This window comes from Ostrinia nubilalis, chromosome Z, assembly GCF_963855985.1.
Source record: "Ostrinia nubilalis chromosome Z, ilOstNubi1.1, whole genome shotgun sequence".
In the NCBI taxonomy this organism is placed as follows: Eukaryota; Metazoa; Arthropoda; class Insecta; order Lepidoptera; family Crambidae; genus Ostrinia; species Ostrinia nubilalis.
Window position 1 is genome coordinate 3,159,065 of NC_087119.1, and position 27,119 is coordinate 3,186,183.

The 27,119-nt window shown below is 36.2% G+C and overlaps 1 protein-coding gene across 1 annotated transcript in view; it reads left to right on the forward strand.

Annotated features, from left to right (window-relative positions):
• The first annotated feature begins 13,147 nt into the window (after window positions 1-13,147).
• The window catches only part of LOC135087018 (protein bric-a-brac 1-like), a 348,820-nt gene continuing 334,848 nt past the window's right edge, over window positions 13,148-27,119 (forward strand). The window contains exon 1 of the mRNA XM_063981871.1: window positions 13,148-13,886. Coding sequence (XP_063837941.1) covers window positions 13,218-13,886 — 669 coding nt within the window. The 5' untranslated portion in view covers window positions 13,148-13,217. The remainder of the gene's footprint in view (window positions 13,887-27,119) is intronic.

Genomic DNA, 27,119 nt, shown 5'->3' on the forward strand with positions numbered 1-27,119 from the left:
AAACGCTATTGTGCACACTTCCTTGACAAAGTTTGCTATGATTTATTTTTAGGTTATTTAGTAGGTATTTACGTATTTATGCGGCTGCATTGAACGCATTGAACGTCAATTTTTGAAAAGCGCGTTTAATTCTAAAGTTTTCTTTTTCGTTTGTTTATGACACTGGCTGGCCTGAAAAAAATTTACATAGGATTGTATTTTTTTAAATAGTTATTTTACAAATGGTCCACTACAAACAAAAGAAGATGTAATTTTGCGGGATCAAACGCATAGTAACACAATTTTAATGTCGCATCCGTTAGCACTTCCCTAGCTAGAGTGAAAAATACTATTAGGCATTATTACCATTTTAAAAAATTCACCGTGTAAAGATAAAATCAAGTTAAAAGATTAACATTTCTCGATAAATATTCGAAATGAAGCTACCATAAAAGCTCTCCTACCGTGCAGAGCATTATTTACTCAGTTTCGGGTTACAACTGCGCAAACAAAACGCAGCCCAACTATTACGTAGCTGGTACAGATTCAATACAACTTACAATATTTAACTTGACTCCAAGTTAAAGAGACAGAGATTAAGCAATATTACTTGCTACTTGTAAGGAAGATTGCTATGGCATTAGACAGATAACAAAAAATAATGTGTATGTATAGTATTGAAATTAAGACGCTTTTGCTTTTGGACCTGTAACTGTAGTTAGGTGTAGCCGTCGTGTCTGGAGGATAATCTATTTTAAAGATATCCCAACATATTCACATTCTTCCATCTTCTATCATGCATAAGTCAAAGATCACTTCACCATAGACATAATGGCTTAATCTGAACCCAACAAATTCAGTCAAGGCTTCAATGTTCCATTATAAAGCTTTTCGAGGTTTTCTTTCTCGTTTTTTGTTTCTTCATAATAATATGCAATAAACTCGATATCTGCAGATTCACCCTCTTCACCACACGGGACCACACTTTAATCACCTTGTATAAATATTTCTTTCGATATATTTTACGAACCACTTTGAACGTGTATCTTTGTCAGTTAAGCCTTATCCTTATCAGATAAGAAGATTCAAGAAAATTCACCGAAATTGTGATGAAATTGTGATTAAATTGTGAATATACTTACCTATTTTCTTTTCCTCTATAGTCCAGTGCAAACAGAACTGTAGGTATTGTGTAGGAAGATAAAGTGAGAAAAAGCTTTGGAATAATATGGATTTTAAAATGAGGGTAGTATGTTAGGTATGATTAATGTGATCTGTGTTGGATTTCATTACACAATATTATGATGTCAGAATGTCTTTTAGTCATGTTTTAGGTTAAAATGCAGGACTTGACTAGACAAACATTCAGAAATATTTAAATCTAAAAAAGTGTATTTCTTCTACTTTACCTTAGTTCCTAAGTAAGGCTTTATAAATAATATTAAATATTTTATCATCATATCCTAAAATAGCTAAACCAAAACTAAAATATTGAAAAATTCTTAGTTATCATAATTAAATTTATCAATCAAAATTTAGCACTGAAAATTGCGGATAAAGATATTGAGCACAATACTGGGTGCTGTTCAACACTGATATTAATGAGATACTAGCTCACCATTGATTAGTGCTACCCGCCTATCTGACCCGTTACATTGTACACTTAATCACAACAGCACCAAACATCGGCGATACAATCCGAATGACATAGAATAAAAAGCGCACAGACGCGCCGCAGCACAACTTTACTGCTCCATAAATATGCTAATTTACCTACGACTTTTATAACTTAATTAATAACGTGTGGCTAGCTGGAGGAGTGTGGGCTTGGTGACGGTAGAAAGCGGTAATTGTTTGACTCATTTCTATGAATAGTAAATCTTAATGTTGAAATATCTGATTGAATAGTAAAATAATTAGTTTAGCCTGTGCATTCCAAATATGATTAAATTATTCTTTAATTACTCGTATAACGAAGTGCTAGGGTTTATCTTTGCTTCGTAGACAAGCCCAGTGTAGCTCTACAGTGTAGAGCCAGCCTCATGTCCTAGTGAAAAATGCTCCAGGACTATTATTACACCTCCCTAGAGGGTAGATCGAATTACGATGGATTAAAAAACATTACATTATTTTAACCCTTACATTAGAAGTTCACACTTAAAATACATAGACCAACTAGCATTCACTTATTTTCTAAATAAAACGCTATTTGCTTGGTAACAAAATCTACCGCAATCGCCTCAAGATTATGATTTATAGTGTTTTATGTTTGTTTTTAATTGATGTCACCGTAGTTTCGCGTGACCGCAACGCGATCTGTCACCACATACTTTTTATGAGTGATGTAAAATAATGAAAAATACCAGCGCTTTTATGCGGCCCGTTTGATTTAGGGCCGTGTTTACGACGGACTGTCTGCGTGTAATTACATTATAATCTTTGGTATTACATTTGTAGGTATTAAAGGTAAGGTTTTAGTGCATGTCTTTTTTAATAGCACACAGCCCTATTAATTTGGAAATGTCATTTCACCGAATAGGTACAGACTAACGCCCGTATTCACAAACGATGCTTGCTTAAGTGAATCAGCAAATCGAACGCACTGCGTTGAATGTAGCTTTGTGATTGGTTCGTGTGTCACCCTGTGCGTCCACGCACACTGGGAGACCCTTGTGAATACGGGCATAAGTTAATTTTAAGTAATTGCACGGTGAGGATTGGTTTAGACTGGTCTGTAATCGGTACATTTCGGACGTTGGACCTTCTCACTATGCTGAAAGATGTCCAATGCTGGGCAAAGGTCTCCTTCAAAGATTTCCACAACGATACGATGGGATAATGCTTTGCCTGCTTAATTAAATAATGAATTTATTTATTGACAAAGATCTACCAACAACACATCTATCAAAAATGCAATATTTATCAATATTTTTTCTATGATGCATTTGAGTTACTAGGGTAAAAAAAAAGTTAAATACAAATTCTGAGAATTTTAATTTTAAGATACTTTTCTCCTTTTGTAACCAAAGTAAAGAGATGCGAGTAATATAAAACTGTGTACCTACCATGAGTTTACGTTAGGTGTGCTCGCTAGCGAGTACGTCAAAAATCTCTATGAAGATTTTGTTTCTTGAAAGTAGCCGCTAGGGGCGCTGCACAATATGCCATACAATTAAATGTCATTTTTTTACGTAGTCGCTAGCGAGCACACCTAACGTAAACTCATGGTAAGCACACTGTTTGCCTTCTCAGCAAAAGAGTTTAATCGCCGCTCGAAATGATTAAAACATAATATTACTTTACTAAGACTTCAAATAAACTCTGCATGTCAAAGGCTTTACCGGTAAGTTTTCATTTGAGTATCTTTAATACTTACAGTACAGTAATTAAACAGATACTGAGAACGCGCGATTATTTTTCTTTGGCGAGCAAAAACCATACAAGCAACGCCGCAGGCAGTGACTAGTACAGAATAATCATCACTAGAAACCAGATATTACGTGAATGTGTCTATGCCATTTTTAATAAGTAACACAAGTAGCATGGCCACCATGCTATTACAAGTTATACTAGTGGATAATTATTAGCCATTCACCATCGTGACCATGTTGTAAAAAACGTCCGTCCCGGTGGTCTGCACTCAACTTCTATTATTACTAACTACGAGTATTTGAACAGAGACAAAAAACATTATAATATTTGTTCTATACAGTGTGAGTCACGTTAAAGTGTACATATGAAAATAGATGAAACTAGACCTATTTTTATCGACAAAAAAGAGGTCAAAAAATTTTTGAGATTTTTTTTTAATTTTTTATAGAATTTTTTTTCTTCCAATTACTTATTGTAAAGAAAACGTAATAACTTTTAAACTAAGCGGTATATCCTGATAAAATAAAAACAGTAATAATGCTAAATAACAGGCAAAACTAAAAAAATACATAAAATACACAAAAAAGGCCAACAAATAATAAAAAATGATACTTTTTGAAAAAAATCTGCTTTAAAATTCGTGTTTTTTTGGTTATTTGATAAATTTCTCCAAAAAATGCCCCTATAACAGGTGGTTTTTATTACTTTGTATTATTCTCTATCGTATTATCTTTGTAAAACCAAAAATCGCATGTCTCTATCCCTATTACAACATTTGCTATGATCGTTTGAACAAAGGCCTGCCACAACATTTTTCTCCGCTACAGTTAGAGACAATTTTAATTTTAACTAAAATGCTTATTTTACTTTGAAATCTTTTGTTTTTATTTGAAATCTAACTTGTATTTATAAAAATAACAAATCTAGAGCCATTTTCAGTTTCGTTGTTAACGAAGCGTTGAATGGCGCGCCCGGAGAGGCTTAGTTCAAAAGATCATTGCAAACGTTGTGATAGGGATAGAGACATGCGATTTTTGGTTTTACGACGGTAATACGATAGAGAATAATACAAAGTAATAAAAACTACCGGTTATAGGGGCATTTTTTGGAGAAATTTATCAAATAACCAAAAAAACACGAATTTAAAAGCAGATTTTTTTCAAAAAGTTTAATTTTTTATTATTTGTTGGCCTTTTTTATGTATTTTATGTATTTTTTTAGTTTTGCCTGTTATTTAGCATTATTACTGTTTTTATTTTATCAGGATATACCGCTTAGTTTAAAAGTTATTACGTTTTCTTTACAATAAGTAATTGGAAGAAAAAAAATTCTATAAAAAATTAAAAAAAAATCTCAAAAATTTTTTGACCTCTTTTTTGTCGATAAAAATAGGTCTAGTTTCATCTATTTTCATATGTACACTTTAACGTGACTCACACTGTATACTTACACTATGAACTTTTTACGGTTTCTACTTGTTTTGAGCTAAGAATGTGTAGAGCGGGCAATGGTAAAGTAAGCCATGAATAAAATGGTGTAAAAAAAAAAAAATTTTAAGATTGACAGGATGATATGCCACAAATGCGGTATTAAGTTCGCCTTAATAAATGTACCTAGTGCAATAATTTAATTTTATTTACGGATCTAAAATCAAGCTAGATATATATTTTTTAATTACAATGTAATTACATGATTTTTGAAAACAGCGTCCTTTTTTGTTGAGATTAGAACAATATGCTTTACGCACTATTATTAAAATTTCGCGTGTCTACTTTCGTAGGGTTCCTACAAAACTCGGTTGACAGGCGTCGTTTGACCGCAGACGGTCACCCACAAGCTACAAAGGTCAAGTATACCCGTAGACCACGCACGAATGCCCTGACCGGTAGCAGGACAATGGTGGAACTCTTAGCTTACAATGTTTTCTCTCGGCGTCCAAAACTTACCATCATCATAATGAAAGTAGAAAAAATAATACAAGCGATCATTCTTCATCTTCAACACTTTTTTTGTGATTAATATCATAAATATACATGTATCTATTTTCTACAAAATTAGTGTCGTACATCGTGCAAAAAACAACAAAACCACGAAATTATCTGACTTTTACGAAATACGAGGTAAATTAATAATTACCAAAATTATTACAATCGTTATGTTGACCTAACTTACGCAAACTCCCAGTATGAAACTTACCAATTAGTTATTGATTAAAAAGTTATTCTTACTCACTTAAGATTAATATTCAATGTGGCGTTCAAATAAAAATCAAGTTCGTCACGTTTATGCAATATTTATTTTAATTATAGGCTAGTCAGGCGCTGCGCTACAAACTCAGTGAACTGAACAGCATTATGATAATAAACGTCTGTCTGACAAAACAAAATGTCATTTATTACTGCTTTTTATGTTTTGAAGAGAATCGTAGCCAAGGTTCAAAATAAGATCGTTTATTTCGGATTCTTTGTCAACGCGGTAGTTTTGCAATCACTATAAGCAATCATCATCATCATCTCATTTTCAGGCATAGGACGTCCACTGCGGAACATAGGCCTCCACCAATGCTTTCCATGTTGCCCGTTTGGTAGCGGCCTGCGTCTAGCGCCTTCCTGCTATTTTTACTAGCTAGTCAGGGACTATAACCGATATGAGGTTTATTCCAATATGGAGCGATACTTTAAAAATTAAACAAAAAACAGTATTAGTACTTTGTCTTAAGCTTAATTACCCGTGCGAAACTGGGCTGCATCGTTAGTTTAAAATAAGTTCAAGAAAAACCGTGAATTGCCCAAATTTATTTCAAGGCCTGCTCCAATTTATTATTGTGGCCAGTTTTGGCAACATAATACATATAATGATCTTTACAATCGTCTATAAGGTTAACAATAACACTTGTTGTAAAGTTGATATTGTCACTCAAGACAAAAAAGACGTTCCATTTTTTTAATCAGAATTTTATAAATTTCGGTTGAGCTTGTCAGCTCTAGTAGTTTACTCGGTCGCGTCCGCTTCCCATATTTGTTTGCTCCAGCAAGGGCCCTCGGATACTCCATACAAGCGGGTTCGGGGAACTAGTTTATGTTGCGTTCCTATTTCTTTAACTCACATTTTATAACAGCCTTTGTCTTTATACTATTCTGGGACTGTTTGCTTGTTTAAAGACCCACAGGATTGTGCGTATGGTCGTGATGGACGGAGCAAGGTTAGGTTTAAAATTAAAATAGAGATTTTTAAATTCACAACGAGGATGCTTTTGCCTGCAAGCCAGTATTTGCCAATATTTTGGCACTTATGAACGTCAAATATAATAATAAAAAGCCCTTAAGGGGCACTTTACTCCTTATCTTTTGGGCACTACCAGCGCTTCGAGTCAAACATAATATGGCAAGTGCCGAGAAGAAACGCCGGAACAAACTCAGTCACCGCTAGTTGCCAGTCATTATTTGAAAAAAAGTAAAAAATAAAGTAAGGTTAGCCAAATTCCTAAAGTATGATGATTAGGCCGAAGGTGGAAGAGCCAAATTCTTAAAGTATGATGATTAGGCGAGCTTCACTCGGAATTCTGAACTACAGAGGAACTGGCTATCTTACCTCCTACTGCTGACACAACAAGGCTGTTAACGTTGTTGTTATGGCGACAGACAGATAAGATGGTGGTAGCTTGCCAGGCGGACTTCTCTACCACCAACCATCCTAAATAGAAAAATCTGCCCCTTCTGGGAATCGAACCCTGGACCGCTGGGTCTGAAAGAGCTGGACAAAGGCGATTTTTGTATGAAGTACACGAGTACTTACAGCTTGACGTTTCGTCTGTGTTTCTACAGTCGTGGTCACAAGTAGACTGTTGTAAGGCAAAAAAAAAAAATTTGGCAGGTAGTTGCTAATTGCTCATAAGATAGGCCCCCATAAATTGATATTTATTGTCCGTGGTGCATAATCTTTTCAGGTTTTAAACCTTTGTTTGTCACCTGTCATCCGCTTTACAAAGGAGGGAAGTCGAACCTTAATTTCGAACTCCTCCTATGTTCTTCTGATTAATTTCGTTGCGGGTCCAATGACAGTTTAACTTTCCCCCGGGACAAACTTGACCTTCACTGGTTGGGTTTTTATGGCGGTCAAGCTGTAGGTCCTGGCTACACAGGAGTTGCAGTGGCGGGAACGAGAGGTGGGAATAGTCCCGTTGTTGTAATGCAGTCTGCACCAAACCCGCTGAACAGCGCCGAAATTACATGTAGATTGTAGACAGTTGGCTTCGGCGGGCTTGGTGTGTAGGTAGAGTCCATGGAACTCGAAATTTTAAAATCTTATGAGGTTAGGCTTAGTTCGGTGCAATCGGTGCATCTGCATCGTGTCAATTGGAACAAATTGCGAGCAGATCACACTTCAAGTGCTAGTGTCCTGTTGTGAAGAATCTAGCAATCGGGGCCGCTTATTTTGCAGGGATGTTATGGATGGAAGTTTCGGTTATGGATACGGTTACGGATATTAGAATAATATTATACCGGCTTCGGTTACGGTTACGGATAGTAAATCATTTCGGATTATCCGAAAGTTTCAGATAATTTTTGTTAAGGATATTAGAATTTTAAAATGGTAGACTTTTAATAGCAAGATGCTGCGCAACCCACATTGCCATTTTATGTAGGTACTATGACGGTACCTATAATAAAGGTAAAACAGGCGGGTATATCAGAATGGTGCCAGGTGATGCCACAAGCACAAGTAACAAATATTAAAAACTAGCTTTTGCCCGCGGCTTCATCCGCGTGAAATTTAGTGTCACAGATCGGGATAAATTATAGCCTAGGTATAGGGGAGAGTTCGGTATATTGTACCGCTGGGTAAATTGTACCACCCTCATATTTCGTAAAGTATTTATTGAATGTCTGTAATTGCAACACTCAGCGATACACAACTAAAATCAATTAATATCGGCCATGTGGTTTTTGCCGTAACAACAAACACGTGTGTTTTATTTTGAAAAGTATTTTTTCATTGTTTTCAAGTAACTTTTGACAATACATGTTTAGTTTGTAATTTTTTTAAATTTAATCACAAGGTGTTTCTAATATATTATTTAGAAGCGTAAATTAGTGTGGATTACAATTATTTGAACCATTTTTCGGTATTTATAAGCTATATTTTTTACCGATTTTTTAAAAGCACTATAACCTAGTCGGCTAAATTGTACCACATCAAGTTGTATGGAACTTTACCAAAGGATTTTGAAATTTTTTTTAGCAAATAATATTTTGAAGTTATAATAGCGTAGTTATGTTTGACTAGCAATAAATGAAGGCAAAAGACTGGCAAAGTAGATTAGGTACAAGTGTGCGTTACGATAATTGGAATTACAAAACTTGTAATCAAAATCGTGATAACGTGTAAAACAATATCGATTGTCTATGTTATTAACTACTGTTCCTTTTCGTTTCCTAATTCGTTAAGAATGTATCGTATAATATTTTGCCATAGTTTTTTTTATAGGCTTTAAATTTATTGAAATCCAATTTAGTAACCCTGTGGTACAAATTATCGAACCGGTTGGCTAAATTGGACCGAAGCTCTGAACTCGTACTTTGTTGATTTGTGCTAAATTTACAACAATCATGTTAATTAATACTTATGAAATAGCAAGTTGAATAATGTATCTTTTATTATATACCATGGACATTAGCAAAAACAAAAGAAAACTATGTGTAAAATGGGATTGAAAAAAACTGGTCCAAATTAGCGGACTCTCCCTTATGTTAATCTGGGTTACAAACAATAATACTATAAAGTTTCAACAAAATCCGTTCAGTAGTTTTTGCGTGAAAGAGTAACAAACATCCAGACATCCAAACTTTTGCATTTATAATATTAAGTAGGATTTATAATATTAGGATGTTAAGATTTAGACTCCGCCTTTATCCGAAACTATCCGAAACTTTTGAATCAGTGGTCGGTTACGGTTACGGATAGCCATAACATCCCTGTTATTTTGTGTGGCGTGCGTCAGAGTGGTAATAGGTCAATTCGCTTCAAGGACGCTGCTGATAGATAAATCGCCTTCGACGTAATCACAGCCTGTTGGATGCATTTGTGTTTCAAGGATTGGCAGCTCTTCAACGAAAATAATATTATTATGATATCGTTTTGAGAACGTGTTAAGTACTGCCGCACCAATTTTCTGACGTCAAACAAGCTCTGTTTAGTTGACGTTAGAAATTTTTTGATAACAAGAAGAATTATAAATTCCTATGTACCTATTGTTCTGTTATGTAGCGTGGGCAGGCCTCCCACTAGGTGGACCGACGATCTGGTGAAGGTCGCAGGAGGTGCCTGGATGCGAGCGGCGCAGGACCGGTCTTTGTGGAAATCCTTGGGGGAGGCCTTTGTCCAGCAGTGGACGTCTTTCGGCTGAAACGAACGAACGAACCTACTGTTCGTATCAATTAGGCCCAGTTTTTTGATTCATAGTTAAAATAACTAATTGTTAAATTTTGCTACTAATGGTTAAATATCAACAAATAGTTAAAAAATTTACTTAAAGTCAAGCTAACCATTGTTCGAAAAAAAAATTTTCTGATATTTAACCACTTGTCATTTGACATCTGTCAAATTTGACCATTGGTTATTTTAACTACGAATCAAAAAACCGGGCCTTAATGCACTATCCTATGCCACTGGTATAAATCCAATAATTTTGCCCCGAACGGGATGCGAAACCTATAGGTAGGCAAGAATGGCGTGGTAGTTCGATATAGTAGACGCTAGCTAACAAGCCGCAGCCGCCTAACGAAACCTAGTTTGCGGGAGGAAATCTGTGAAAATGCTACCTTGAAATAGGAAATTCTTTTTCCTACAGGAAATTCCACTATTTGATCGGTAGTAAGTTTAAGTTTGACTTCGGAGACGTATTCAGTTCAATACGTACGCGTTGATATTTTATTCATGCAACAGTTTCATATCATTATTGCTTTTGTGCTTTTTGAATTTCAGACTATTTCATGAAGTTTTACCACTTGACAAAAAATACTTCGTTTCATGCCAAGAAATATAACTGTACCTACCTATTAATTAATAAATAAATAATTCTTTACAAATAAGTGAGCAGAAACAAAAATGCGAAGGTGTATAGAGTCATTAGAGAGTCCTTTAGGCTTTTAAATTATCTCAAAAGTGTTGCTGTTGGTATTATGAAAACTGACTTAAGTATTGCGATTAAGTGAAGTGGCAAGTAACTTAATTTTAAGAAATTCATAATAGTCTACAGATGCATTGTGTTGGTTTTGTTGACATTGATTGTGACTTGCGATGTTTCTACAGTTTGTTATTTGTTTTTCGTAATTCCAAGTTGATCGATTGATGCGGTTCTGCTAATCGGCAAACATTATTGAAATATTATGGTAAATACCATGGGAGAAGGCAACTTCGTTTGCTTTGTTCTTTTTGTTAGATAGGTACTAAAGGCATTGTCGCTATGTGCCAGTAAATAATTAAATTAATGAAAGAAATATTAGTCATCGTACCACAAAACAAAATAAATAAAACTTAGTTCTAGTTTAACTGTGATTTTGTCAAAAGATACATATGTATGAAGCTACTTGCAGATTGTTACCTATAAAAGTTCATTTAAAAGTATTTTATATTAATAGAAATATAATTATACTTTAAATCCTACTAATATTATAAATGCGAATGTTTGGATGTCTGGATATTTGTTACTCTTTCACGCAAAAACTACTGAACGGATTTTGATGAAACTTTACAGTATTATTGTTTATAACCCAGAAAAACATAATCAGGTTTCAGGTTTAAGAATTTATTTCTCAAAAGAAATTGTACATTTCACTTAAAATAATAGGCTATAATTTATGACGATCTGTGACAAACGAAATTTCACACGGATGAAGCCGCGGGCAAAAGCTAGTTAATCTTATATTTTAAAATCGGTCTCATTCGTAAACATTTTCTCATTCGTAAACATCTTAAATCACTGGAACTTTTTCAACTATCAAATCTAAATCATAATGCTAAAACCAAATTGTTGCTAACACACGGAGGAATCAATGACATATTTTATCAATAATTAAATAATTAAAAGAGTACCTACCTATTTTAAAATCAGACACCTTAACTCCAAACAACACATGACTTCATAATCTAGCACAAACCAATGTTGAATTTTCTATGAAGTAACAGTGACTTTTTCAGTGTAGATAATTTCTAGATATTTTTTTATTACAAGTACCTAAACATAGATAGTTTAATGTGTCGCTCTAATTAACAATTAATTTATTGTTTATACACACTTGGAAACTCTATTGGCGGATTTACACTGCGCGGAAATTAGCCGAGTCAAGTCAAAAAAACAGTGGAGCGGGGATGAAAATCATTCATATTTCATCACCACTCCACTGTTTTTTTGACTTGACTTGGCAAATTTCACCGCAGTGTAAATGTGCTTTATGATTTCAAATGCATCAGCACCGGTCTTTATTGTACTTGAAAAAACTTACATCTTCTACTTATTACTCAAGCTTTTCCCTGATTTAAGCACTGAACAAAGTTTTTGGTAATGTTCTGCACACAGCTGATGTGACGTCACTTCAGCGTGACGCGAAGGCGACGACACGTATTCATATTGTAAGAATCGTCGCTTTGCATCACATTAAGCCTACTTATCCTAAATTAACAAAACTTAAAGTTCTAACACACGATAATGCAATTCGTAAGAAAACGTCACGTCACGTCGAAGTCACATCACGTCTACGTCGCGCTACGTCATGCCGCGTGTCAGCTGTGTGCAGTCTCTAATGTCATACGCTGCGTTGTTATCAGGCCCAGCTGGAAACAGTGTATCTGTACAGTCGACAGCATATCAGACTATACAATATGAATGATGCAAAATAGCACTTATTGCAATAACAATAAGAGGGCACAGTGTTAAGCTTGGTGTGCTGTTGTCTGTACTTACAAGCTGTCAAGGTTGAAAAAGCGTAGAATTTGATGAAAAAGGTGCATAGATAAATGAGTCAATTTGTTTCATTAGTGTAAAGTCACCTTTAAATAAAAAAAGTTGTTTATTCCAATTTCGTATTTTGAAGTTTGTAACTGCAGTTGTAAATACTTACCTAGGTAAGTACCATAGTATTAGTAAGTGTGTAAATATATCTACCAGTCTGACTATAATGTAGAGTTCTTAAAAATTAGAAAGAAAAAATAGGTTGTCAGAAAACTTTGAAAACTTAAATTAAAAAATAATACGAGTAAACTGCATAAATCAATTTTTGCGCCCACTTTACGTACCTACCTACCTAAGTTAATCTTAAATCTATTTCTGCACATTTGATTGTAATTTAATTATTACCAATGATTGACTTTAATTAACAAATCATGATCATTCAACGTAAACAAAAGTTAATGACTCATTAATTTGTGCACCTACTTCGACGGGCTGGACTGATTAATATCAATTGAACGATCGTTTCAGTTTCATTATTTTTTGCTATAAATACTCGGCCAGTCGGAGTCGATAGCTCCACATTCGTAAGTCGTGTTGGAAATTAATGATTTTAAAGTAAATCAATCGTGTGTTAAAAGAATGGAGTGGTTGAGATGCGCGGGCGCCGCCGACGAAGGCTCACGATCGATGCGGGGCGCGCGGCGCGGGACGCAGCGGGGGCGTGGCCAGGGGCGGCGCGCGGGCGCCATTGGCCGCCGCCGGCCGCGAGCCACGCCCCCCGCCCGCCCCCCGCCACCCGCGCCGCCCCGCACCCGCGAGCTCGCTCAGTGACTCGCGAGTCGTCGCCGGCGCCGCACGTGTGGCGCCTCTTATCGAACACCGTTTACGTTGCAGATGCCATACTGCCGCTAGAGCGATGCCCGCCGAGGAGGAACCCGCGGCGATGGAGAGCCGGGACGCCGATGGCTCGCCCCAACAATTCTGCCTGCGCTGGAACAACTACCAGAGCAACTTGGCCAACTGTTTCGACCAGCTCCTCCAGACCGAGTCCTTCGTGGACGTCACGCTCGCGTGCGAGGGCCAGAGCCTGAAGGCGCACAAGGTGGTGCTGTCGGCGTGCAGCCCCTACTTCCAGTCGCTGTTCATGGACAACCCCTGCCGGCACCCGATCATAATAATGCGCGACATAAAGTACTGCGACTTGAAGGCGGTCGTGGACTTCATGTACCGCGGGGAGATAAACGTGTCGCAGGACCAGATCTCGGCGCTGCTGAAGGTGGCCGAGACGTTGAAGATCAGGGGCCTGACCGACGTGAGCGGCGAGCAGGCCGTGCTGCGGCCGGGAGGCGTGGAGCGCGGGTCCAAGCGGCCGCAGAGCCGCGAGCCCGACTCGCCGGCGAAGGCGCGGCGCCGCTCGGGCGAGCGCAGCCCGGGCCCGAGCCCGCGCCGCTCGCCCAGCACGCCCAGCGCGCCGCCGGAGCTGCCGCCGGACGCCGCGCACGCCGCGCCCGCCGGCCCGCCGCTGCACGCCGACGACGTCGACATCCGCCCCGGCATCGCCGAGATGATCCGCGAGGAGGAGAGGGTGAGTGCTCGTAAAAGTTTTCCCGCCGAACGCCCCCGCCCCGCGCGCCGGCGCCTCCCACCCCCGCACCCTGCTAAACTTTCCATTCGCATCGCATTACGTAATTAATTTATTTTAGACTTCACTACTTTGTTACTGCTAATGTGAAAGTTGTGAAGTGTTCGATCGGTGGTGTTAGGCCCGGAGCCGGCCGAGCCGCGACCAACTTTTTAATCTGCTTAAAACATTTTTTGAACGTGTTTCGCGGCGAGGGAAACTTTTGCCGAGTAGCAGCGTGAAAAATGGAGTTATTTTGACTTTTTTGTGCATTTGGAACTAGGGGAATTCGCGTGGGGTCGCGCGAGGGGCGCCCGCGAATGTTCGCCGCGTCCTGAGGGCGCGCTTGATTGCGGCGTGCACCGCACACGTGTCGGGCGCGGGCGAACTAAAACAAAGTGGCAAAAGTTTCCCCGTCGAACACTTTCCGAAGAAAATATTTCTCTCAAAGTCGTAAACATCATAATAAGTTTGCCGCAACAATGTGAATCCGAGCAATAACCTTTTAAGCAATTGATAGTGGATGTTCCTACTTCAATATAAAAACTTTTCTATCTCGAGATGTATTGGATAACAAATTTCAAATCTATTGTAGTTTTATAAAGTGATTACCATTTTTATGTCCCTATATTGATTTTTACTGTCTACGAAGTGCGCTAGAAATGCAGCAGACGTGAAAAAAATCTAGATAAAATTGCACTTTTTTGTTTGAAAGCAGTAAAATGTAATAATGATTTCTTGGCGAGCAAAAAACGTTTTACCGCATACATTGTCCGCTCCGGTTGCATTGTAACGTCTTGCATAAATAACTAAAAGTATTATTTCCTCTGGTGCGCAAAAAACTGTAAAAAAGGCCAACACGGAGTTAAATTTTGCTAAGTAGACCACTAGTGTATTAGTTACGATTGCACTTTCTAATTAACAGAAAAAAAAACAGAATTATAAAGAAAGTAATATTACTTCTTAATTAAATCGATAACACAGGTTTCCTTTTAGCATTAATAATAATAATTTAAAAATTCTCCTTACTCTTCCCTGAGCCGATTAGTGCAATTTATTATAATTACATTTATATCCTTCTTAGCGCAAGCAAAGGATAAATAAGTATTAGCATACTTCAATCGCAATATAAAATGTCGGTGTATTATCCTTTACAGTCAATTACGCATATGAAATAACTATAAATTGTATTGTTTCGAGAACAAGACGATTGTGTCCGTTTGGTCACGGTAGAGGGCGCGTCTGCAAGTGAAATGACACCCGAAGGAGCTCGGGCGGCGAGGCCAGGGGCCTGTGTGCAAAGCTCGCAACGTATAGGAAAAAAATAAAATGGAAGGATAAAGAATAAATATAATGGAAGGAAAAGAAATGAGTGCAAAGCTTGCAGCTAAATACGAGTACAGCTCTGATTATAAACATGTGTAAAACTTGCAAAATTATTCATTGATTATAAAACTTCTAAAATACTATTGTAACGTTGTTTATTTTAGTGAATAAACGTACCTACTTAAACAACTATGTTGCATTAATCACAAGACACACGGTTAAAATAAAGATATAGCGGATAATATTCGAAGTTAATAAAAAAGAAATAAGTGTATCTTAGAATTCGAATCCTGAGATGGAATTATTTTTGCATGTATTGAGATAAGTTTTGTGAGAATCGATGAATAATTGAATAAGATTTGTGTATTCAACAGTGCATCTGGCTTGTCTAGGTGCCAAATGAATTGATGAAAACTAAGTAGCGACAGTTTATATCAGGTGATTGATTACACGTAATGACACTAAGTTAATAGTAATTAACACGATACTTAGATTAAATGATTACGACCTTAGATAAATTAAAACAAAGGCGGAGACTGTTTCACAATTATAAGATGTTTTCTATACAATTGAAATGGAGTTATAAATAATTAATTGAATAGCAATTGTTGCGGTTCTTTGTAACAAATCTTTTTAATTATTGCCATGGTATATTTTATGCAATAAAATGCTCTTAGTATCTTCTCATACGATTATTTTCATTTCAATATTAAATTATAAACAATAACTTTACAAATACCAGTTTTCTTTTGAAAATCTATAATTTAGAACTTTCAAAAAAAGTTTCATGCAGTTATTTATGAATTTGACGACTATCAACGGGCATGTTTCAAAATTTTTTTCACATGTGCGAAAAGTAGGGACCTTAGCCCTCCGACTAAAGGACAAACGGCCCTACAGCAAGGGATAGGGTGCAAAAAACAATCCGATAAGACTTCGCATTAAACCGGTCTTGATTTATAATTTTTATTGTACTTTTCGTATTAATTGAAGAGGGCATTGACCTTTGAGGTGCATTGAATTTATTGTTTGAAAGTATAGAAATATTGTTATGTTAGTTTTTGTGCTGGCATCAATTGAGTTAAAATATGATTTATAAGTAAATTATTTGATTGAATAAAATTGTAAGAAAGTTATTTAGTATTTAAAAGTGAAATAAATTCCGTGTTTAATCAAAATTTACACACTTAAAGGATTTTAATTAAAACACTTTCTGATGTTTAAATAAATTAAAAATTTAATTCCCAACGGTTGGAAGATTTTTGAGGAAGTTTTATTTATTTAGAAAGTATTATTTAATTAAAATAGAGATTTTTGGGGATGGACTGTAATTATATTTAGTATTACCATTGTTTTCAGACTAACTTAATTCATTTAATTTTCGCAGTAACAAATTGATTAACTTTATTAATGTTTCGGAGTCCACTTACTTACCAATATGTATTATATTTATTTAGTTAATTAATTTGCAAACATTATGGTTTAGTTTATGAACCTTATAATTCCAAGAAGTCGGTAAATTTCAATGTAAATAAGTAGGTACAAATAATGATAATGGGACATAGTGTAAAGTCCGATTTTTAATTCGACGGAATTCTGACAGCTGTCATTTTTTGACAATTCAGATGTAATAAGCCTTTTTTGCTTAGAATTAATAATAAATAATATTAAATTAAATTTCATCAAGTACAACTTACAAGAATGAACTATTGTTTGTATTGTGAATTCAATGTACACTAATTATTATGTACATTTTAGAGATTAAATAGAAAAAAACGTGTTTTTAACACAGTAAAACAACATATTAACATAAACGAAAATATGTATTGATCATCAATCATCATTGTCGTCATCATAATCAACTTGGATTATAAAATTGGCATCTTGTTAAATTGATTATTTTATGAAGCTAAGATTTTATTAACAAAAGGATTTTCATAAAAAAGGTTTGTAACCCATGGATTATTGGGCAGGGATTCCAGTAATAGAAAAATAATTTCCCAATTGTTTTTGTAACTTCCATAATATGATAATAAAAATTCAAATAACCATTTTGAAATGATCAGTACATTTTTAAGCCTTAGTTTTTCAAGTGAAACCTTAAATTCAAGAAAGGATTATTTTTTAATTTGTGAAAATGCTCTCCATTCTTAGTGGGAATGTTTCAATGTTGACAACACTTCTGAAATGTCAAAATTCCGTCGAATTAAAAATCAGAGTTTAGGTAGAGAATAAATTAATTTTTCTCTAAACGCGCCATCTATCGTTGCGGAGACGCACTTAATTTTACTCAAATTCGCGATATCAACCTAAGAACCTTAAAATAAGTTAATAAGATATTTATTAACTAAAATAAAGATACATGGGTGTCAACGCGACATTTTTTATATGAGTTAGTTACGTTTATGTACCCAGGGCTTGACGTTTCGGCTGCTATGCTGCAGCAGGTCACAAGTATCTATTTTAGTTGAAAATGAACGCGAAAGTTTAAAATTTAAGATATCTATTAATGCAGCCTTCAAATTAGCAAGTGTGACCGCACACTATACAAACAACGCAGCACAAAGTGCCTGAATTCAATTCTCGCGTAGAGCACACAGTGTTGCATCGATTCATTTGTCTCTCTCTACTAAGTTAAGACATAGCATTGACCGCAGACAATGTAGCACCATTCGATTTACATTCGATAGTCACATTTCTGATCTGTATTAGAGACATGATAACCGCCTTACTCTCTCAGCTTGACCCGTGGTTGACTGATAGAGAATGCCACCCGGCATTAAGTCCACCATTGTACAGTGTTTATGTGCAACAAGTATAAAGAAACTACGGGCCGCCCGCGACTTCGTACGCTCGGATCCCGTTTTACCCCCTTAGGGGTGGAGTTTCGTAAAATCCTTTCTTAGCGGAAGCCTACGTCATAACATCTACCTGCATGCCAAAGGACATTGTCAGAAACCGCCTAAAAAACCGCCCAAAAACATTAAGCCATCATAATTATTTTCTATTTTTTTTAATACATTAAGCACCCTTTCATTCTAATGGACACTTAAGCATTGAAAAATTAAATAAATAAGTCTTTTAACGTTTATTCTATAATACTATTACAACTTCCGGACGTTTTGGTGCGTGGCATGGTCTAAAACCTATCAAGTTCCATAATTTTTGCCGATAAAATCTGTACGAGGCATTACCGTACTTTATTGCTGGGAGTCCATGTATAGTGATGTTCCTGCGGCCATCATAGACAATAAAATATCGATTTTGAAAATAAAATAAATCGATTAAACTGCTTTGAAGACTAGATTTGCGTTAAAAGCTAAAAAGATATTGACAGTTTGACACTATTACAAGAAGATATCTAAAGTGTCCAACTGGTCGAAGGTCGTAAATAAAATAAAAATAATTAGGACCATAAACTGATATTCATGGTATCATAACTGTAAAAGTGTCAGAATCCGATGTTGAATCCAATGCCAGTTGAAGTGTGAGAAACATATATATTTTTTTTTATGTGACAGGAGGCAAATGAGCAGACGGATCACCTGATATCAACCTAGTATAGTTGCCAGTCTCTCATAATCTATGCCAATGAGGGTTTTCGCGATTGAAAAATCCGCCAGATGGCAATACGTAGACGTGAGGTCCAAATGCTGCATGATTGGTTATTTTTGACATGACATTGACAGATATCCACCAATCATGCAGCATTTGGACCTCGCGTCTACGTATTGCCATCTCGTGGATTTTTCAATCGCGAAAACCCTCATTCATAGCACATGTATAATAATAGACCAAATGAACTTTTATAGATTGTGAAAGAGAAGATAAAGATTTTATTATTTTATTAAAATCTTGCCACGAGGTAGTTTTTCAGTAGAAACCAGGATTGGATAATCGCTACAGGCAAGTATCAGAACATTTTATAAATATTTTTAATCGATTATATCCATGTGAATCGTTTTAATAAATTGTCATTTTACTTTTTCAATTAAAACTTTTTCAATCCCTAGTCTTGTCAAACTGTCATAATGTCAACAAATTATAAATGTCACGTCAGTTGACTCAATTTCAGTCTTCTGTGCGTTTATTGTATTTTTATTTCAATGAAATAGTGCTAAAGGGTTAGTACTAAAACTGAAAGCCTTTTTTCAGAAAGAAAACCAATGTGGTGCCCTTATTATTCATGCTGTTTGAAAGTTACAAGTCAGTGATACAGAGTTGCCGACATTATAACTCCGTAGTGATACCATACCAAAGAAGAAGTTTTCCTAAACACTTGTGTTGTTTTTATATGTGATCGAATAAAAAGGATTAATTCTACTGCTCAAATGGAATAACTTATCCCAAGAGACCGAATATAAAAAAAACCTCTCCATAGAAATTATCACCATCACGAGGATGTGAATTTTTTTGAGAATTTGATATTGGTCCTGTAAGAAAAGTAGTTGTATTTCAGTAGTAGAATCAACCCTTCTTGTTTCATCAGCAAGAGTAACTATAAAAACGCCCTGTAGGTAGGTATTATTAAGCTGAAGAGTTTGTTTAGTGTCAAAGACTGTCACACAGTGTAACTTAAATTGGCATATTATGATAATGAACATAAAAACTTAAATAAATATTTATGTTAATATTTTTTCTATTTATTTATTTTCCCAAAGCTTCACAGTGACAGCTGAAACAGCAATACTGTTAACAAAACAGTAAAACTAAACTTGGAACAAACTGTTACAAATATGAGGGGTTTAATCTAAATATATAAAAGGAGAAACTGACTGACTGACTGACAGATCAACGCACAGCCTAAACGGCTAAACGTAGGCACTTGAAATTTGGAAGGGACGTAGCTTAGGTACCGTAGAGGTGCACTAAGAAAGGAATTCCCGAAATTCCCACGGGAACGGGAATTAGCGGGAAAAACGGGATTCACGCGTACGAAGTCGCGGGCGGCCGCTAGTATTTTACAAATTAAAATAAAACCGCATGTTGCTTTACTTTCTCGTATAGGTAATAAATGTAATTAATGGCTAGATTATTAATGTTACTTTGTTACCCTCAATAGTGAGGAAATCTTATAAAATGGTAACCCTGATTTTTATTGTCATTCAAGTGCTCTTTCTTCGCATAGGCTTCTGTGATTTGGCCAAGGGCCACACACATTGCGATAACATTATGCGACATTGATTTGACAGCAGCGGAGTGAAGTCTTGCGACTATGCAAAATGATACCCTGTAATCGTAGCGCATACAGACATAGACTGGGCGGGGCACATAGCTCGTAGAGCTGATGGCCGCTGGGGCAGGAAAGTTCTTGAGTGGCGACCACGAGCCGAAAGACGTAGCGTGGGCAGGCCTCCCACTAGGTGGACCGACGATCTGGTGAAGGTCGCGGGAGGTGCCTGTATGCGAGCGGTGCAGGATCGGTCTTCGTGGAAATCCTTGGGGGAGGCCTTTGTCCAGCAGTGGACGTCTTTTCGGCTGAAACGAACGAACGAACGATACGTATTACCACTATTTACCAGAAATTACTATTTATTGCATACTCGCCGGATTACACGTAGGAGCACGCGCGTAACAGCTTCGGCCTTGCATTATTATAAGATCTTGTTCCGCCCTTTTACGAACTTCCTCCGTGAGGATATCCCCGCCGAATTCTATGATGAACCTATCAAAAGTCATATTCTGCAATGTCAACCCACCACAAGGTGGACCGACGACCTGATAAAGGTAGCGGGAAGGCGCTGGATGCAGGCCGCTACCAACCGTGCGATGTGGAAGTCATTGGGGGAGGCCTATGTTCAGTAGTGGACGTCCTGTGGCTGAAATGATGATGATGATGAAGAAATGAATGAAAATGACAAATCTTCGCACGTGTATAATACCGTGCCAAAGTAATCATATAATTTTGGCACCTTAATAACTATTGCCGTTTTTGTTGTAAAGATCATGCAGCGCTACTTGCGGATATTATTGGAAAGAAAACTATGTGGGCTCTAGATCTGAAGCCGCTTTAACGAACACGAAGTGCTCATACAATGCGGCGTATTTTCTTCCAGTCTTTAGTCAGGACTTTAGTCGAATTAAAACCCCGGTTGAACGTGATATAGCCGCACTAGAATACGATGCTTTTTTGCATAATCGCAAGACTTCGTTCCGGTGTCGACCGAATGTTATCATGATGTATGTGGCCCAGGGGTTACCGTAGCCGCTAAGGTTTGAAACTTCTTGCTTAAAATATTGTAGTCTTTGGCATAGACTACGATGGTAGTCATGGAGATAGGAGTTTGTTATCTCGTGTCAGATGTAAATGGTGAAAAGAAAACTCATGATTCGTGGTATTTTTATGTAATATGTAGGTATTTTATAAAAGTGGAACCCCGAGTGATCTCCAAAACACATTCTATTATTATATACGATTCGGCTTCGATATCTATAATACAATAGGAGTTTATTTCATGTGTCAGATGACAAGGGTGGAAACAACCTACGATTCATGTTGTTTATTTACGTGCAATATGTGGGCATATTGTAAAAGTGGAATGCCGAGTTGTATTTCTAAAACTTGTTCTATTATTTTATACTATTTGGCTGCGACTCGGCGTGACGACAATACAAAACATTTTTCGCGAATCGGTGTTCATACATTCACACAATACATTAGACGCCATGTTGTCATAAACGACATATTATAAAATCGCTGTGATTTAATATTCTTAATCATTAATTTTATGGCAAGTGTCCATCAGGAATCATTGTTCTTACACACAGAATCGTATTATTTCGCTTTCGGGTAGTAATATGTCAAAATTGTTGGTTCTTTAGGCGAACAATGTATGGAGAACGAACATTGTCCTTTCAGCCCGATCCGTCCCGTGGTTTGGGCTGTGCGTTGATAGATCACTATGTCAGTTAGTCAGTCAGTCAGTCACCTTTGAGTTATATATATTTAGATACATATTAAATATAAATCTCCCCTGTCTGATAAATATTTTTTGTTCCCTATTGAAGACGCAGCGAATCGATCACGAAAGCGAATATCTGTCTCACTGTCTAGTAGAGACTTGGGCGTCTTATATCAAAGACAAGAAGAACAAACAAAAAAGTTTGAAAACTAGAGCACCCATAGTTCACCGTGTACAGTGTACCTTTACAATATCGCCCATAAAACCCAAAATACGAAAGTTCCAGTCGAAAACAAACGTCGTAACATAAAATGTAGGCAGCGTTCGGCCATTGTTTAAGCATGTTGTATAATTCTGTATTTCGCGACAAAAACTAGGTCTTACAGTAACAAAAGGATATTGTTTGGTCACAATTAGCTATGCAATCAACATAGATAAAGTGTGTTTGCATTATTCAAATGCCGGTTAAAAGTTTTGCTGCTAAGCCTAGCACACATGATGCGATATTTTCTACTTTTATTCATTCTGGGAAGTGCATTTATAAAAATATTACAGTTAACTTTTTTAGATGCTTTGTTTAATGTAAACGCCATGCGGCTCACCGGTGAGCATCAACTTGCTAATAATTAAGCTGGCATTTTTTTATGCATAACAAGGCAGGTATTTGACCACAATCGCACCTGATGTTAAGTGGGATGCAGTCTAGGATGGTACATTTGTAACTTTGCAAATTTTTCATTAGACTAAAAATGGGTAGGCATCGTGGAAAGCTGACGGCTAATGGAAAATTTATTATCTACTTACGCTCACAAAGTAGTTGATTGTTTTTGATCAGTAATACCACGAGTGATTAACACGTATAGAGCAAAAAACTCAATGAGATCACTATGCAGATATAACACGCTAGTATCGAACGAGGTCGATGACAGAGCTGGGAAAACATAACACAATAACTGTATGATCTGTTCTCACTCCAATAAGGTTTCTTATTTCTCTTGAATTTGAAGTTTGAAATTCCGCGCCGTCTCCGCCTACCTTTACAGTTTCTCTAACGCATTTTATCGCTCCTGTTTAAGTGTTTGTTCTAAATAAATAGTTGTACTTAGTTTCTTTGAGCCAAGCAACGTGGTTAAGATAAAAATGGGGATATTAAGCATAGTGGAAGACTACATCTAAAATTATTACGAATAGAAACAAATTAGTACTGTTTTGGAAAATTACATCAAAACAAATCGCGGGCTTATTGCCATGTGCCAAAAAATTACGAGTTAAGCTAAATTGCCATCGCAATGAAACTAAAAAAGGTATTATCCTATACAATAGCTACCTCCTTTTTTACAATCGGCTTATAACATACTAAATAGCGGCCGCCAGCGACTTCGTACGCGTGGATCCCGTTTTACCCCCTTAGGGGTGGAGTTTCGTAAAATCCTTTCTTAGCGGATGCCTACGTCATGACATCTACTTGCAAGCCAAATTTCAGCCCGATCCGTGCAGTGGTTTGGGCTGTGCGTTGATAGATCACTATGTCAGTCAGTCAGTCAGTCACCTTTGAGTTATTTATATTTAGATTAATATTTCAGCTGCAGAAATAACCCATTAGCCTATAATAAGTGTGCAAATGAACGGTCGCGCACTTTCAATTAACGTTAGGTAATTAAAAATGTACCTACGTAGAGTAAAAAATATAGTATTAGCCCGAAGATTAATTTATGCCTTTCGATAAGAAAGTATTTATTATAGACGCTATACGATTAATTCTGTAGAACTATGATAAGGTAAGATTTTATTGCTTTATTTTGTGCGACTTGTATTGGACGAACGTTTGCCAATTACGATTGGTGGGGGTTTTTAATGCTTGCTATTGATATATTACATAATCAATCAGTGAAATTAGTTCATTAATGTGGACTTGGTATAATCTTACCATTAAGAGAAGGCTAAATTTTTTTAATCTATTACTTACCTTTTGTCATTGGATTTGAAAAAAAAAAAAACGAACAGATGTGTGTGATTAAATTAGGTTTAATTTCCCGAAGCTTTGGAAAGTACCAAATTAAATATTAATGTGATGAGCATTGCAAATTCAATAGAGCTTTGTTTATAAAGATAAAAAAGGCAAATAGGTACCTAGTTCATCCATTTTTATGATAAGCACCAATTAATAAGACAATCCAGTCATTATACAATGAAACCTAAATCGCTATCTCTTTCAAGGCAATTGCTATATCATGTAATCTGCTTTCAAACGTAATAACGACCTGTATGGGAAATAGGAAGACGCTACACCTTTGATGTTGATGCGAACCTGTACAGCCACGGGCAAGGTTACTGTATCTGCTAGGACAGTTTAACGACCTTATTACTTTGTGCTTAAGGCCCATTGTCTTTTAAACGGGGAAGTGCAAGCTATGGAGGGAGTTTCTTCAATGGACGTTGTATGTCACGTTGAATGATTGAAAAATGAGCTGCTATTTAGTGATTGTAGCAGTTACTTGAGGTCATACAAAATCAATACTGCTAAATCAATACACCACTTTATAAATTTTCTTTGTGCATGCTAAAAGTACAAATCAGGCTGTACTTTTGTGTGACTAATTTCATGCATCTAAGGCCCAGAACAGACGGTGAAACGAAACTGCACTGCACCATGACGAAAGATTGAAACTTTCAAACTGGTCGCGTCATGTGTGGTCTCTCAACGGACGCTATGGCAGAAACTTAGATGCAACTCAAAAGTAACTAGCAGTTGCAGTTTCGTTTTAGTTGCGTTTCACCGTCTGTTCTGGGCCTTAGTGTTAATAGTCACTATTTCACCTACTTTCAAGACGCTAATTTTCCTTCTTACTATTGGATAGTGCTTTGTTAGGGCATCTGAATGACGTACTATTGTTTTCCAATGCTTTTTTTTATTTGCTCGTCTTATACTTCGAGCTTGTGTGTTTCGAGCAAGAAAGGTGTATAAGTTATTCATCTGTATACCTTGTTGACAGGTAGTTAATATTATTAATATTGCTAAACGCAGTATAAATTATCTCGCTTTTGAAAAAAATAATTTTAACTTCACATAAGCATTATTATCTTAATATTTATCAAAGCTTTCTTATAGTCAGAGTTGATCACAACCTTGGTGTCAGACTTCATAAGTCGCAATAGGCGACTGACATAGCTTAATCGGATCCTTGATTGACCTTTGAAGCAGAGGATCATATTATTTTCTTTCGAATTAGTGTGATTTAAGCCTTTTATGTCCTATTCAAACTTTGTTATTAGTTCACGATTAACCTGACTGACAATTATGACGTCATTTAATCCAGAAATAATCTACTAAAATACAGGATGACTGGAACTGAACCCGCCATAGCTAATACGCGTATAGAGGAGGTCATTTGCTAATTATTGAACCTTACTTTCTATGACTAAAGTTTTATAGTTTAAGAGATATGTAAATTTTTGTACTTTTTTCAGATTTTTCCGAAATTTGACCTAATAACTGCTTAATTTTTTTTCTCGCATGATTTTAACCGATTTTTTTATTTGATACTAATATCGAATAAACCTTTAGTCATATAAAATAAATTTCAGATCTAGATTATGATTCAATAACTAGTTACGAGCCGTCAAAGTTCAACAGAAGTACAAACCACGATAAAAAATTCAAGTTTGAATTCGATTTAAATAAAAACTAATGGTGATAATGGATTGCCAATGATCTTAAAAATATCTCTAGCTTCTCTTCTTTCCAATGATATATCACACGTAGTAAGTAGATATTGAAATTTATTAAAAATTCAAAGTTTATGGAAGAAAATGGAGTAATAATACGAAAATATCTAAACAAAGTTTCTTCAAACATCTCATATTTTCTGCTATACTCCTTTTCATAACTATTTTTGTGTGCTTTTTGAAAAATGAATTTAAAAATAATAATCACATTATGAAGAAAAGAGTTTAAAAAAATTCAAAATCAACTTTGTATGGATATTTTTTGTATTATTACTCCATTTTCTTCCATAAACTTTGATTTTTTGACAAATTTCAATATCTAATTACAACGTGTGATATATCATTGGAAAGAAGAGAAGCTAGAGATATTTTTAAGATCATTGGCAATCCATTATCACCATTAGTTTTTATTTAAATCGAATTCAAACTTGAATTTTTTATCGTGGTTTGTACTTCTGTTGAACTTTGACGGCTTGTAACTAGTTATTGAATCATAATCTAGATCTGAAATTTATTTTATTTAAATAAAGACATATTCGATATTAATATCAATTAAAAAAAACTGTTGAAATCACGCGAGAAAAAAAATTGAAGCAGTTTTTAGGTCAAATTTCGGAAAAATCTGAAAAAGGTATAAAAATTTACATATCTCCTAAACTATAAAACTTTAGCCATTGAAAGTAAGGTTCAATAATTAGCAAATGACCTCCTCTATACGCGTATTAGCTATGGCGGGTTCAGTTCCAGTCACCCTGTATAATTCGGTAGCACGAAGGCGCTGGATGCAGGCCGCTACCAACCGGGCGATGTGGAAGTCATTGGGGGAGGCCTATGTTCAGCAGTGGACGTCTTGTGGCCGCAATGATGATGATGATGATAGTAATAATTCGACTATTTACCTTGATGTTACCTTGAAAGTCTTCGCAACTATAACGTTTAGTACAACCTTGTTTTATTGTAACATTTTGAGCAAACTTTTATCTTCATCATCATCATCTCAGCCATAGGACGTCCACTGCTGAACATAGGCCTCCCCCAATGCTTTCCATGTTACCCGGTTGGTAGCGGCCTGCGTCCAGCGCTTTCCTGCTACCTTTATGATGTCGTCGGTCCACCTTTTATCTTATCCTCGGCTAACAAAGCTGCTGTAAAAATTTCTGCATCGTACACGATACGGTGAAATTCGCTGAACTTGTAAGTTTACAAGTATTAAGTACTTGTTGAGGCCGAGCGGGCTTAAAAC